The 15420-nt window shown below is 49.3% G+C and overlaps 1 protein-coding gene across 7 annotated transcripts in view; it reads left to right on the top strand.

The window, feature by feature from the left end:
• The window catches only part of Mapk4 (mitogen-activated protein kinase 4), a 136949-nt gene extending 121883 nt beyond the window's left edge, over nucleotides 1–15066 (top strand). For 6 of the 7 annotated variants that reach the window (XM_006525901.4, NM_172632.2, XM_030250447.1 and 3 more), the window contains 4 exons: nucleotides 6278–6422; nucleotides 8385–8546; nucleotides 9454–9655; nucleotides 12458–15066. In XM_006525901.4, the coding sequence (XP_006525964.1) occupies nucleotides 6278–6422; nucleotides 8385–8546; nucleotides 9454–9655; nucleotides 12458–13154 (1206 nt within the window). In that variant the 3' untranslated portion in view covers nucleotides 13155–15066. Of the gene's footprint in view, nucleotides 1–2522; nucleotides 3180–6277; nucleotides 6423–8384; nucleotides 8547–9453; nucleotides 9656–12457 lie in introns of those variants that run through there. The other variant, NM_001360936.1, reaches the window with a different exon arrangement.
• Nucleotides 15067–15420: the final 354 nt, after the last annotated feature.

The following is a 15420-nucleotide window of genomic DNA, read 5'->3' as shown; positions in this document are numbered from 1 at the left end:
CACGTCATGAATACATTTACGCCTGGATTTCACCTATGATTAAACCAGTGTTTGTCTTTCTGCGACTGTTGGAGCCATCCATTTTTCTGAAAAATGACACTATTTTATTCGTGTGTGTGTGGGGGTGGGGGGTGGGGGGTGTGTGTGTACATCTGTACACACACGTAGAAGCCAGAGGACCACCTCTGTTGTTCCTTAGGCACCACCCACTTTGTTGATTTGTTTGTTTGTTTGTTTGCTTTGCTTTGTTTTTCTTTTGAGACAACATCTTTCACTTGCCAGAGTTCACCATGTAGGCTAGACGGCCTGATCAGAGCGCCCCAGGGATCTACCTGTCTCCAGCCTCCCCAGTTCTGGGAATATGAGTGTGTGGCACCGTAGTTTTTATGGGGGTTCTGGGAATTAAGCTCATGTCCTCCTGTGCGGTCCTCATGCTTCTGCATCAAGCACTTCACCAGCTGAGCCTCCATTCCGGATCAGCTCTAATTTTGTTCTTCTTTACGGCTGAGAACATTTCTTTATTAATCTGGCTGTTGATGGGCATCTAGATTGGTTCCCTCTAGGCTGGCATCTTGGCTCCTGTGTGTAGTGCAGCAATAGACATGATGCGCCCAGGGTTCTTCAGGATGCTGGCTCAGACTTGTTCAGATGTGTACCCACCCAGGGATGCACATGTGCTCTCTCTCTCCTTTCTTTAAAGAGCTTTCTAACATGCTTCAGACATATATTAACACAAGCATGAATTACACCTTTGGAAGAAGACTATGAAAAAGGAGGCCATATATTTCTGCTTAAGCAGGGCCCCTGGAAACCTGTTACTATTCTAAATGATTCTCCTTCTCCTTCTCCTTCTCCTTCTCCTTCTCCTTCTCCTTCTCCTTCTCCTTCTCCTTCTCCTTCTTCCTCTTCTTCCTCTTCTTCTTCTTCTCCCTCCTCCTCCTCCTCCTCCTCTTCTTCATTTATTTATTTATTCACTTTACATTCTGATCGAAGCCCCCCTACCTCCTCTCCTCCCAGTCCTACCCTCACAAATCCCTCCCCCCATTACCTTCTTCCCTTCTTCTCAGAGAAGAGGAAGCCTTCCTTGGGTACCAGCCCACCCTGGAATATCCAGTCCCCTAAGCATATCCTTTCCCACTTAGAGCCAAGCAGGAGAAGGGGATCCAATAGTAGGCAACAGAGTCAGAGACGGGTCCCCCCTCCCAGCCACCCTCTTCATTTGATGAGTACCCACAACTAAGAATTAACCTCGGAAATAGGTCAGTCCGCCGCTGAGTTGGGGAACTCTCCCTGGTCTGTAAGCAAGGCCAATCACCAATTTCTAGACAGGCCAGGGTATTATAGCTCAATAAGAGTTTATCGCCGGGCATGGTGGTGCATGCCTTTAATCCTAGCACTTGGGAGGCAGACACAGGCAAATTTCTGAGTTTGCGGCCAGCCTGGTCTACAGAGTGAGTTCCAGGACAGCCAGGGCTACACAGAGAAACCCTGTCTAGAATAAATAAATAGATAGATAGATAGATAGATAGATAGATAGATAGATAGATAGTTTATCTGAGTGAAACATTTAGATGTTTCATTGATCTACTACTAACATTTAGATGTCTATTGATCTAAATGAAACATCTATTTCCAGCACTATCTCCAGTACTTAGGGAACATTATGGAGGACTGTAAGAGCCAGCAGGAGGGGAGGAGAGCTGTCAAGTGCTGACTTCTGCATGTGACATGGGCTTGGCACACATGGGCTCACGGCTGCTGAGGTTATCTGCGTATGATGCACAAGAGAGGGCTTGACAACATTCTTCTTTCATGGATAGAGAAGCAGGACTCGGGTTCCCAGTTAATAGTTGCTAAGAGAGGGGAGAGCTTTTCTTCAGTGGTGTGACCATTATTAAACTGTTCATACTTCAGAAAATAGCACTGGTTCCTGCAAACAACTCTAATTAGACTCAGCAGGCCGAAAGAAAGAAAGAAAGAAAGAAAGAAAGAAAGAAAGAAAGAAAGAAAGAAAGAAAGAAAGAAAGAAAGAAAGAAAGAAAGCATGAAGTTGTCTACCGATTTAAAAAAAGCACACACCTTTTGATACATATGCAGCTAGAGTCAAGAGCTACGGGTACTGGTTAATTCATAATGTTGTTGCACCTATGGGGTTGCAGATCTCTTTAGCTCCTTGGATACGTTCTCTAGCTCCTCCATTGGGGGCCCTGTGCTCCATTCAATGGCTGACTGTGAGCATCCACTTATGTGTTTGCTAGGCCCCGGCCTAGTCTCACAAGAGACAGCTATATCAGGGTCCTTTCAGCCAACGCTTGCTAGTGGAGGCTAATTATGGGATAGATCCCTGGATATGGCAGTCTCTAGATGGTCCATCCTTTTGTCTCAGCTCCAAACTTTGTCTCTGTAACTCTTTCCATGGGTGATTGTTTAGAGGCCCATTGGACACGCACACTTTATATGCCCCAGTAGAGGGGAATGCCAGGCCCAAAAAATGGGAATGGGTGCGTAGGGAAGTGGGGGGGAGGGTATGGGGGACTTTTGGGATAGCATTCTAAATGTATTTGAGGAAAACACATAATAATAAAAAATATTTCAAAAAGAGGGCAATTGAAGCAAAAATAAAATAAATAAATAAAAATTAAAAAGCACACACGCACACATTTAAAGGAAGCAGGGATGGGGAGAGGAGGCAGCAGGATGGATCCATGAGTCTCTCTGTGCAAGTCCCTTACCTGTGTTCAGTCTCTGGAACCTATGTGGTGGAAGGAGAGAACTGACTCCCCGGAGTTGTACACACACTCACACAAGCACACACACACACATACGCTGCACACACATTTACACACTCATGCACATGCACGTGCACACCTGCCCATGTACATGTACAGTTTACCTTGTTTCAACAAGAAAATATCAAGAGAGTTTCTGGCCCAAGAGAGGACTCCCCTGAAAGGCAGGAGGCATCAGAATCGGCTTGTGGAGCTGAGAAATAGAACCCAAATGTAATCATCAAGATCTCCGAGTGCTTTGGGCGCGTCCCCAGAGTCCGCTGAGAAGCCACACTTTAGGACATCTATTGGCACCCATCCTCGTGCAGCTGTCCATCCTGTGCTTGGACTCTCTGCCTGTCTTCTGAGCCCAGTGCCGACAAGGACAGCCCTCGCAGTCTCATGTATGAGGTACTACAGCCCCTCTTCAGGTTACCAGCTGGGGTTAAATCCTAGCTGCACCACTTGCGGCCTGGATGACTTCTCTTTTCTGTGCCTGTGTCCTTCCTATACAATGAGGTCCTACCACAAATGGCTGTTGTAAGGCTAGGGCGAGCGCATCCATAGAGGGCAGACCAGGAGCCAAAGGAGCTGGATAGCTGTTAGCTCATGTTAGCAGGCAGCAGATGCCACACTCGTTAGTGCCACCCCTCTGTGTCCTGTAGGCTATAAGTGCCCATCTCACCATACCTTTGTCCCAGGCCTTTGGCTTCACCACCCTGCCCATAAGGATGGCTCTTGGGAACTCAAGCCCTGCAAGGATCGTAGCATTTATTCTACACGGATGTCTGCCACAGCCCATTGCCCCCTGAGGCTGAAGGCCATGCTTTTCTCTATGCAGGGACACAGGCACAGAAGAAGATAAGTCACACAGGCTGCAAGTGGTGCAGCTAGGATTGAACACACACACAGGAATACATGTGTTCCTACCCTCCCAAGGAAGTGTGTTCATGGCTCTCTCTGGCCTGCTACCTTCTTAAGTGCAGTTTCACTCCTCTCTGTACCTCTCTCCTTGGTGCACGTGTCTCCAGAGCAGTTTGCCTGTGTGTAGTGCCAACCAAGTGGGACCTGGCAGGCTCTTTGACCTCCAGGAAGAATCACGCCAAAAGGCTAGGGCTGGGAATATATATGACTGAGTAGATAAACTGCTTGCTGGACAAGTGTGAAGACCTGAGTTTGGATCCCCGTACTCATGTGGGGGGAAAAAAGCCAGGTATGGTGGTACACAGCTGTAAGCCCAGTGCTGTAAGGGCAGACAGGCAGATGCCAGGATCTCACTGGCCAGATGGCCTAGCACAGACGGTGAGCTTTGGGTTCACTGAAAAACCCGGTCTCAGAAAGATACCTGGCATCAACTACTGGCCTACACACACACACACACACACACACACACACACACACACAGGAGGAGAATTTTTGATCTAAGAGGCTGGGTACAACATATGTCCCATATCCATATTAACCATGGTTATTTCCTGCTCGTCCATCTTTTCATATTAACATTCACCGTTCTCACTACATGATGCTCTATATATCCTCCACTGGGATCTAACCCGTGTTCAGTTCCCGGGACAGATTCTGGAAACTTCTCACTGAGAAAGAGAAGCTATTAGAGCCTCTTACCTAGCCTCTTTTATCCTGGCCTGGGAATGGTGGCCACATTCAACATCCACTCAGGAGAGGAAAACAGCCCTCTCTACCCTATTCCCCATCTTCCCATCTTCATACACAGACGCGTGCGCACGCATGCGCACATGCACATACACAGTGGGGGTGGCTGAAGTTTTATTCATGGGGAAGGTAGTCCCACACACACCTGTACGGAATTAGTTGCCATCTCACCATTAAAGGGTTTGTTAGGCTAGGGCAGGGGAGACATGGGGGGCGGGGGTCAAGCAGACCTGGTGCCTGAGTGCCCAGTGTAGCTTGCTGGATCAGTGCCAACCTATGCTGCTAGAGCGTTATAAATCCAGGCTATTTCTGAGTCCCTACCCAGGCATAGGGAGGGCTGCCCCTGGCTCCCCATGAGAAGGGGAAACTCAGAGCCTTAATTTTACCTTCTGTCTAGATTGACTAGGGCCACAATTACACTCTATACAGGGCAGCTGCTGCTAGACTGTTTCCCAAACACTTTGAAACTGTTGAAAGCAAAACCTTCTATGGGTTCTGCACACTCAAAAAGCCAGCAAATGGCCTGGCGGGAACAGTTGCAGAAGCACACGCTCTGTCCAGCTGTCACCCCTGCTCGCCCATCGTTTCTCCAGAGTCGTCCTTGCCCACTGAAGGGTGGGATAGCAGCAGATGAGACCATATGAAAAAGGATTCCCCACGCCCACCCCCACCCCTCCAGCCCTGCCTTCTGCACAACAAGAAGACTTCAGGGAGACCTGCCTGGGTGTGAGCTGCCTGTCTTCGAAGAGCAGTGATGCTACACAGTCCCGTGGCAACTTGGTCCCAGCCTATGACCTCTGCCTGAAGGGAGTGCCCTCTGGTACACTATGCATTTGCCTATCTGGATCCCTTCAGCCAGTGTGACAAAAGACAACTCAGAGCTGAGGACCGGCTTCATACAGATGAAGCCAAGGGGTGCAGGGCCTCCCTGTCACTGATTTATGAGCCTTGCTGATAAATAAAGTCCCGTGTCTAGATATTTTCTGTTTCTTTGTTTTCTATAGAAAGTTCTGAATACCACCCCAGCCTTTTCACAGACTCCTCTTTTGGATTCAGATCACCAGTGTGGTGTGATGTACCCCCGAGGCTTTCACCAATCAGCACTCTAGGTTTTAATCCAAGCAGGATTCCCTGGCCCCCAGTGTCTGCCCCTTAGGCCCAGGATCGGAGCTCCCTGTTTGTTCCCGTCTAGAGCAAGGTCCCATTTGTCCCAGGCTTTCTCTTGATACAGAGCTTAGTGGAAGACACAGGAACTCCCCAAATCCCCTAATGCCCAGGAGCTTCTGAATATACCCCTGTATACCTTTGGGAGACCAGCATCCAAAAGGAAATAGCTTGTTTGTCACTTGTCCAGCAGGTCGTTCGTTTTATTGAAAGGTAAAGAACTGTCTTAGTTTGTGTCACAAACTGGTTCAAATCACAAAAACCCAGGAGAACAGAAATGGTTGCCAGGGCTCGGAGCTAGAAAAGGCCAGAAGAAGACACGATGGAAGTGTTGGAGATTGAGAAGTACCAAGATGAGGATGGTAGAGGCATCCTTGACAAAACTTATAGAAGCAGAACCATGTTTCTTTGATCATATCTCACCTCATTGGATGCAGAAAAACATTCCTTCCAAAATATTGATACCCTGGGTCCCTCCCTCCCACAAAGAAGGATCCCAGGGCCTCATAAGATCCCCACATCTATTATCAAAATAAAAGGGACAAAGACAGATACTGAAAGGAGTTCCAATCCTCTCTGGGAGGAAAATAACAAGAGGAAGGAAAACCAATAGGGACGGGAGGGTCAGCATCTGCAGATTTCTGGCTGATAACATAGGGGACTTTATGTTTTAGGGTTATCTGTCAGAAGGGTTGGTGACAAAGTGGTACCGGTCTCCGAGACTGCTCCTGTCCCCAAATAACTACACAAAAGCCATCGATATGTGGGCAGCTGGCTGCATCCTGGCAGAGATGCTCACGGGGAAAATGCTCTTCGCTGGTAAGTAGCTAGCCAAGGCCACGTGCTTCCTTCCCAACGTTGTTCAAACTGCATACAAAACACCCACCAAGCCCAAAACACGCTCATCTTTTGCTTACATGACTTTTTATTTTTTGAGTTGTATGATAATTCTTGTGGACATAGTACTACTTCGTAGTATTGTATTTCATACAGAAATACTATAAAAAATTAGTCTTATGAGCACAGGACTTTTGCAGACTACTAGCCATTTTGCTGTGGTCTGAAGCTACCACCTCAGTGTGGTAATATTAAAAAATGGGACTCAGGGAAAATGTGGGACTAGTACTCCTGCATTCCCAAAGAGTTCCCTTACTCCTTATGCCATGTAAGGATGTAGCAGGAATGCACCTTTTATGAGAAGCAAGTCCTTCACTAGTCACTGAAGCTGCCAACGCCTTCCTTGATTTGGGCATTCTCAGCCTCCAGAACTTCAAGAAATAAATGTTTGTTGTTTATAAGCCATTCAATGATCTAGGGTATTTTGTAATAGCAGCTCAAGTGAACTAAATCACACGTATAATCCAACACCTTCAGATTAGGTGCTAAAACTAACTAAACTCAGTGTTTCCAGGCCCCCTTCCTCCTCCCTCTCTGATAATGGGTTCCCTGTCCCGCAGCCCCACCAAGTAACACATGATGTCCCTAATCTATCAACTCCCACTGAAGCCCCTGTCATCCATTATGGCTCTGCTGGTGGCCAGGCCGTCGTGGGTCCCTGTTGGCTCTCCCAGGGCACTTCATCCCCATGTTGTTCTTGCTCCTTGCCTATAGGAGTGTGTACTGTCTCCACTAAATTCCTCTCCAACTTCTCCTCGCCCCTGTTGCTCAGCTCCCTTTGTCATTTTGCACTGCTGTGACAGAATTCCCGATACAAACAACCTCAAGGCTTAACTTTGACCCTGTTTCAGAAAGTGTCAGTTACCGTTCAGCCGGTAGTCCTTCAGATCCGGGAAAAGCTGCAGAGAGACGGGGTCATGGGTAGTTTAATGCATGGAATGAATGAATGAATGAATGGGTGAAAGGATGAATGAGGCTTGGCTCTATCCTGCCCTACTGATTCTCCTTCAGAGCCGGCAGAACACACCTTCCTCCCTGTGCCCACACAGGAAATGTGCTCGAAAGGCCTTCCAAACTCAACCGTTATTCCCTATTTTCTTGCTCCTGAGAATTTTCTGGATGGGCTCCTCCTCTGAGGAAACCCACGGAGAAGACTCACCCTGGCCTTGTAATTGTTTCCTTCCCCAGCCTAGTGGAGAGTATGCAAAGCCCTAGCCTGGCTGCTCCCATGACCACAGCACTGGCTGACTCAGTCCTCACGAGATACCTGCTGCAGAGATGCCAGATGCTAACGGACTAGATAAACCCCAGACAGAACTAGATACTAGCCTGGATGCATTACCGTCCTCATGACTGTGACAAGCTACTGGACAGAAACACCTTATGGAAGCGAAGTTTATGTTGGCTTGGAGTGTCATGAAAGGGAGGGCTGGGTGGATGAAGTGGCCTGCTCACTGGCAGGAGGAAATGTATTGCACAGCTGGTTCATATCTCTGATGCACAGGAAGCAGAGAACGCAAGCCAGAGAAGCAGGGCTACTGACCGCAAGGTCTTCCCTGTTTGGCCAGTGGCAGCCAGGGAAGCCCTGTGCAACAGAAATCCACACAGTCTCCAAAGAGCACTAACCCACTGGGTCCAAGTGTTCCAATACCTGAGTCCCTGAGGGACATTTCATGTTCAACTAAACTATCCATTTAGCAAAGCCAACCCCAGAAGCAAATCAGTGGTGGAGTGAATATTAGACCCCCAGTCCCTCAGCGCTGAGCCTAGTGCTGCCCACACTGCCCCCTGGTGTTCTCTCTAGTCAGCTGGGGCTGCTCTGGAGCGTTCCCATATACAACGGTCCAGGGAAACAACTGACCCGTGCGGCATTTGCCTCCCCAGGGGCTCACGAGCTGGAGCAGATGCAGCTCATCCTAGACACCATCCCTGTGGTCCGGGAGGAAGACAAGGAGGAGCTGCTCAGGGTGATGCCGTCCTTCGTCAGCAGCACCTGGGAGGTGAAGAGGCCACTGCGCAAGCTGCTCCCGGACGTCAACAGTGAAGGTACCCGAGCTTGCACCGGCGCCTCCTCCCAAGAGGCTGGGCTCTGGCTTTAATGTCAGGCAGGGGCAGGGACAAGGGACAAGGGCAGGTGGTCCTCCATCCTCCATCCTCCATCCAAAGAACAGAATGATGTCTAGGATTCGAACACCAAGCAACCCCTGGCAATGGGTGTTTCTCCTGGCTACAAATTCAAAAGAAGTTTCATTATTTAGAACACTTGGGTGTTTAAATTTAGGGACTAGGAGTTCACAACCAGTAAGGAATATATAAATTATAAAGATTAGAAGATACTGGAAATTTCAAAGATTCGGGTGGCAAACAATTTGGATAAGGGATAGTCAACCCGAGCTTTCAGAGTGCAGGTTCTGGCCACGCCGCAGCCCCCGAGGCAGTCATTAGAGAGATCCATGGCTTGTTCTGCTCTCTGCCTGCCTCCCTTACTGTCTCCTCTCCCCTGGGGGCTTGATGTAGTACAGAGAATGCCATTCTCCGCTCCAAGGCTAGACCTATGGTCTAGTTCCCGGTGACTAGCTGTGTTGATCTGAGCAGACCAGCTTCGATAACTGTAAAATAGGTGTGATAGAACCTTAGAGATGTGTTGGTCAGGTTTCCCTGACTGGGACAAAGTACCTGAGAGACATAAAGGAGAAAAGGTTCGTTTGGTTTTTTTTTTTTGTTGTTGTTGTTGTTGTTGTTGTTGTTGTTGTTGCTCACAGTCACCTTGCTCCCTTGTTTATGGGTCTGTGGAACATCATGGCAGAGGGAACGTGAGAGACATCATGGCAGGGGGAACATGAGAGAGCAAGGCTGCTCACTCACTCCGTGAGCCGGGAGTAAGAGGAGAGAGGAACAAACCTAAGAGCATGGGACAGCGCGTGACCTTTCTGACCTCTGCTCCTCCCTCTAGCCATTGACTTTCTGGAGAAGATCCTGACCTTTAACCCCATGGACCGCTTAACAGCTGAGATGGGGCTTCAGCATCCTTACATGAGCCCGTACTCGTGCCCCGAGGATGAGCCCACCTCACAACACCCTTTCCGCATTGAGGACGAGATCGACGACATCGTGCTGATGGCTGCCAGTCAGAGCCAGCTCTCCAACTGGGACAGGTGTGTGTCCAGGGCTGGTGTCTGGAGACGTGGTCCCTCATTCTCTCTCTCATTCCCCTTTGGCCATTGATCCTCCGTGGCCTCTGTTTCTCATTTTGTGTATTGCACTGGGCACATTTCCCAGGTTAGTTCCCTGCCTTTCTCCTGTCCCCAAACATTCCCGGTAACTAAGCTGCTAGGTGAGCCAGGAACTTCCATTCCACAGAACAATGCCCCCGGCTTTCCTTGATATCCTAAGACCAATGAACATGAGGCAAACAAGGGCAAGTGTTACTGCGTGCCTGCTGTAGTATTTCATGAACAGGCTGGATTTTCTTTTTCCCTAGAATATACTAGGCAACCACTCTGCCGATGAACAACATTTTCAGTTGTGATTTTGCGCTTGGAAGGCCAACTATGACAACACAAAGCGAGAAAACAGTACAGAGTCCCCTGTCTCGAAACATTTTTCATTTCGCCCATCATTCACACCTCCCGAGGGTGTCCTTGAAGGAGGCTGTGTCATTATTATTGTCCAGGAAAAAGATACAGCAGAGAGAGGTTAAGACACTGGCATCATGCTACATAGCAGACCCCGTCCCCCCCAAGGAGGGCTATCCCCAAACAGTATCCATGCCCCACACTGAAGAGCTTCAATGTTGAGCGTCCGTCACTTGGCTTCAGGACCCTTGACAAGTGCCAGTATTGGAGAAACGTAGATTTTTAAAGCGTTGCTGCAGGAACAGTGCTGATCTCATAGATCCTCTCTTGTCCTGGCTCTCACAGATCAGGCTCTGGAGCACCGCCATCTGCTCGAGTCTGCAAGCAGCACCAGTACCGCTTGGTTTAGAAAGAGCGGCGAAGGGGCGTGCTTAGTTGCATCAGCTCTGAGGGGGCCAACTGGGAACCCCACTGCCGTGGACCTGTGACAGCTTGTTACATAAGTGACAGATAGGCAATTTCTCTTTTTTTAGTCATTTGACAGATGATAGGTTTCAAAATTGAGGGGGTGCAAAGAGGGGGCAGGGCAGTGTTATTTGGGGCAGGTTTGCTAGCTTCTTGTTGTCAGCGAATGGAGATTAATAGACTCTTTTCCCAGCCTCATGCTGAGGCTGCCCGAAACTAGTTCTTAGACTTGTGCCTGCCCCCCTTCCGTGCATGCCACAGAATTCAAGGCTCACAGTGTTTGTTGGACTGGCACCAGGCAAGACTGTAGCAGGGTACCTAAGGTCACTGCTAGTTAGTTCAGGGTAGTACCTGAAGCTCCCGGGCTCCCCGGTCACTCCTGCACAAAGGACAGGGGTGATAAGGTCCAAGCACCTGCTGCAGCAACAGTCACCATGGTGGCATGCTAATTTTCTCATCTTTAAGACTGTGGTGGTCAAACTAAGTCCTGTCAGAATTGCTGCAAAGGTAGTAGCTAATGTATGGCCAGCACTTGGGGTGTAACAGGCAAATGATGTGCTTCTCAAGATCTTCCCAGAATCCCCTGAAATCTCAAGGGCATCTGGGGTAAGAGCGGTGCTAAACTCTGAGAGCAGTGCCTACATTAATGGCGTCCCTGGGCAGTGGGCAACTCAAGCCTCTCCAGCCAGAGCCAGAGCATCCCATAGCCTATGGGCTGCAGCTGCCTGGCCTTGGCTGGTCTAATTGTCCTGTGTGAGCACCAGCCCTCTGGCTCAGTGAGCACCTGACCAGGAGCTGCCACCTTGTCTGTGTTCCCGACCGCAGTACCTGGCATAAGAAAGGGGTTCAGAGCTGACAGCCAGCCACCTGCCTGCCCATCTGCCCTCCGTTTGCTCCACAGAGATCTGATTTCAGTCTCCTTGGCTACAGGGCAGTCAGTAGAGGGCGGAATTCCAAGGATCGTTGGCCTCCCTTGATAGCGTCTGTGATCTTTCTGCAGGCCCCATCTGCTCTGCTTGGAGGCAAGGTGCTACATGGCACCAGATCCATCCTGGCAGAGGTTATCAGCCTTGGCTATGTCTTAGAATCCCTGGGAGAAGTCTCATAAACATGCCCAGACAGAGCCATCTAGACCTACTGGACCAGAACATTGATAGTGGGCAGCAAGGGATACCTGGTACTTAATTTTAATCCTCCTGTGTGATTCAAATTTGAGGCAGGACTAGGAAACACCTGGCCTTGCCACTCAAAGTGCCAGGTCCAGGGATCAGTGGCAGCAACAGGGAGCCTTTCAGAAATGCAGAATCCCAGCCGGGTCCAGATCCCCAGTTTAACAAGACCCCATGTTGGGCTGGAGAGATGGCTCGGCAGTTAAGAGCACTGACTGCTCTTCCAGAGGTCCTGAGTTCAAATCCCAGCATCCACATGGTGGCTCACAACCATCTGTAATGAGATCTGACGCCCTCTTCTGGTGTGTCTGAAAACAGCTACAGTGTACTTACATATAATAAACTAATTAATTAAAAAACAAACAAAAAACATAGCAAGACTTCATGTTATTATGAGTTATATAGGTGAACCAATTAGAAAGTTCCATAGGGAAGACCATCTTATTGTTTTGTTCTCAAGTCCATCACCTAAGACCTGCACACAGTGAGTGCCCAGGAAAGCTGTTGATTGACTATTAAAGACTATGAAGACTAAACTCGCAGATCAGTCCTCCTAGCTGGGCCCCTGCAGCTCACTTTCACCAGCGCCATCACAGGCCAACCTGGAGGGATGAGAGAACCTGCCCTTTAGGGACTAGGAGGAATAACTAGCAGACTTGTGAGTAAAGGCCAGGGATTAGGCGATTTGGCTCCCCATTCTTCCTGAGTTTGCTTACTTAACTTTGTGCCTTCTTTTGCACGCTTGTAGGTATCCTGTGAGCCTGTCCTCAGATCTGGAATGGCGGCCTGACCGGTGCCAGGACGCCAGCGAGGTGCAGCGCGATCCACGTGCAGGCTCTACACCGCTGGCGGAGGATGTTCAGGTGGACCCACGCAAGGACTCACAGAGCAGCTCCGAGCGCTTCCTGGAGCAGTCACACTCGTCCATGGAGCGCGCCTTCGAGGCCGACTATGGACGGTCCTGCGACTACAAAGTGGGGTCTCCATCCTACCTGGACAAGCTACTGTGGCGCGACAACAAGCCCCACCACTACTCGGAACCCAAGCTCATCCTGGACCTGTCGCACTGGAAGCAGGCGGCCAGCGCTCCCCCCAGGGCTGCAGTAGCAGCAGACCCTGTGTCACGTGAGGATGAGCCAGCAAGCCTCTTTCTGGAGATTGCACAGTGGGTCAAGAGCACACAAAGTGGCTCTGAGCGTGCCAGTCCTCCCCCTGATGCCCCAGAGCCCCGTCTCTCTGCCTCACCCCCGGGACACCCAACACCCATCGATGGGGGTGCCAGTCCCCAGTTCGACTTAGACGTGTTCATCTCGCGTGCCCTAAAGCTCTGCACCAAACCTGAGGACCTCCCGGAAAACAAACTGGGCGACCTGAATGGCGCGTGCATCTCTGAGCACCCTGGCGACCTCGTGCAGACAGAGGCCTTCTCCAAAGAAAGGTGGTGAGCACAGAAGGGGTGCGGGAAAACTCCCGGAGCAGGATCCCCATCCAGAAAGCTGGACCACTTCCGTGCTCCCTCGCACTCCTTCATCCCCTCTCTGCTGCGTTGGGGTTAGCAGAACACACGCGGATCCGGGGAGAAAGAAGAATGTCCATTTCTTAAACTGCCTTAATAACTAGCCTTTAACCTCTGGGAGCGGGTTTGAACCGAGCCTGGCTGGGAGCCGTCAGTTTCCCATCGAAGGGAAGGTCTGTTGAGATTGTGTGCAAGGGAAGAAAGGGATCTAGGGCAGCAGTCTACGCCCTGCAAGAGTAGAGGGGTCAGAAACAGCTTGCAGACAGTTTCCAAGCCACGTGACCCACTTAGTCTCAAATGGACATTTGGGCCCAGAGAAGCCGTTAGGACCACCAGCCTAATGGTGTCAGAAGCCTGTGTCCCAAGCCCCTGCCCCTGGACCAGTGTCTGACCACAGTATAATGTCTTCCTCTGCTGGGGTCACTCTGGGTTTTTGGTCAGAAAACTTGGTCCCGAGTGCTTCTCACTGTCCCTTGCCATCTGTCCCCTCTGTCCCTTTAATTTAGGACAATGGTTCCTGTTTTCTGAAACTGGAAACAGAACTAGTTTCTTTCTCCTAGTCACCAGACATAGTTCTATGACTCTCCAAGTGCTTAATTGCCCTCACCTGCCACCTCCCTGTATTTAACCGACCCAGCTCAGTCTGAAGTTATTGCTTCATAACTTCAGAGCAGTCTGGGGGCTGTGGGTAAATTGAGGTAAACATCTCCCAGGCCTGTGCCTACAGCCTCCACCTGCATGCCCTATGCACTTTCCTGACTCGTTCCCCAATAGATATTGTACATGGGTGAGTTTGAAGACAGCAATCACAAGAATCCCTCTTGTCCAGACCCCAGCCTCCCACCCACCCCGCCCACACACACATACACACAGCTCCTCTCCAAGCCTATTTCGGGACCAAATGTTCTTGGCACAAATTGCTCATTTGTAGAGAAAGCAATAAGGTGCCTTCCATAAAAACAAATGAGCTAGGAGGGAAGATTCCACAGAAGACCCATCATCCTTCAGTAGTGTCGCCCATGATCAGAGGCATCCATTCGGTCCTAGCCAAGAGTAGACCCTAAAGGAATGGCCTGAGAGCTAGCAACCCTGGAACAAGAAACCCAGAAAGATAAACTAGGAGCTTAAAAAGGGGTCCCAACCTCAAGTGTCCCAAAGAGTCAGCTATGGAGATGGAAAACCCAAGACAAAGAAAGGGATTCAAAGTAGTCCCACCCTGGTAGCTTAAGTTAAGACAGACTTGGAGTCAGTCCAAAGCCCTCTGCGGAAAAAACATGGGGAAGGGGGCTTGGGGGAATACAAACAGTCCCCGGTCTGTCCCTGAACACTCTGCCACTGGAATCTCTCCTCCCCCTCTCCCTGCCAACATCCCAAAGATACCCACAAGAGGTCTAGCTGGTCTGTTGAGAGATCTCCTTGGGCTGTGTTCATTCTCACATCGCAGCACCTTAAATCTTAGCTAACTATGATTTGTATATTGGGACGTACAATGCATCAGAAACGTATATTTTAAAACAATTAATCATGCGGACTGGTTTTTAAGTGGGAAAATATGTAAATATAAAGTGGTTTAGGTTTTATTCTGTTCTTTTTTTCTTTCTTTTCTTTTCTTTTTTCTTTTTTTTTTTTTTTAATTTTCTTTAAGACAATGCAATGCACACCACTCCTTATGTGCCATTTGTCCTCCGAGGGAAGCTTTACTTTTTAAGTAAAGGGACATGCTGCTGACTGACCACCAGTTCACGGAGAACTGCTACAATTATTCATGTTCTTAAAAGAATCTGTTAAATATTATTAAACTTGATCAGGATGAGCCAAATAAAGTTTTATTGGAACATAAATTCGTCAGGAATTGTCACGTTAATTGACATCTTTTACCATGGTTGACTCATGAGAGCCTTGCTGGCTTCTCCCTGCACCGTGAAGACCGGTGTTTAGAGGAGTGAAGATGGGGTTGTGGGGTCGGGAGGGGGCTTTTGCAAGGAGAGGCTCTACACACGTGTGATCAGAATTAGCTGCTGAGGCCTGGTGTCCATCTTGTAGATTTCTACTGTCTTAGTGTCAACCTTTGATCAGGGCTGTTCCCTATTATCATAGAAGGTCTCGACATCATGAAATTGCAGAGAACAAACCTGTTCCAAATAGCCACCTGAGCCCCACCCCTCACAGGTACCTAAGCTGGCTTCCATCTGAAG

The sequence above is a fragment of the Mus musculus genome, chromosome 18 (genome assembly GCF_000001635.26).
Source record: "Mus musculus strain C57BL/6J chromosome 18, GRCm38.p6 C57BL/6J".
NCBI lineage: Eukaryota > Metazoa > Chordata > Mammalia > Rodentia > Muridae > Mus > Mus musculus.
This window is presented reverse-complemented; position numbering and strand designations above follow the sequence as displayed.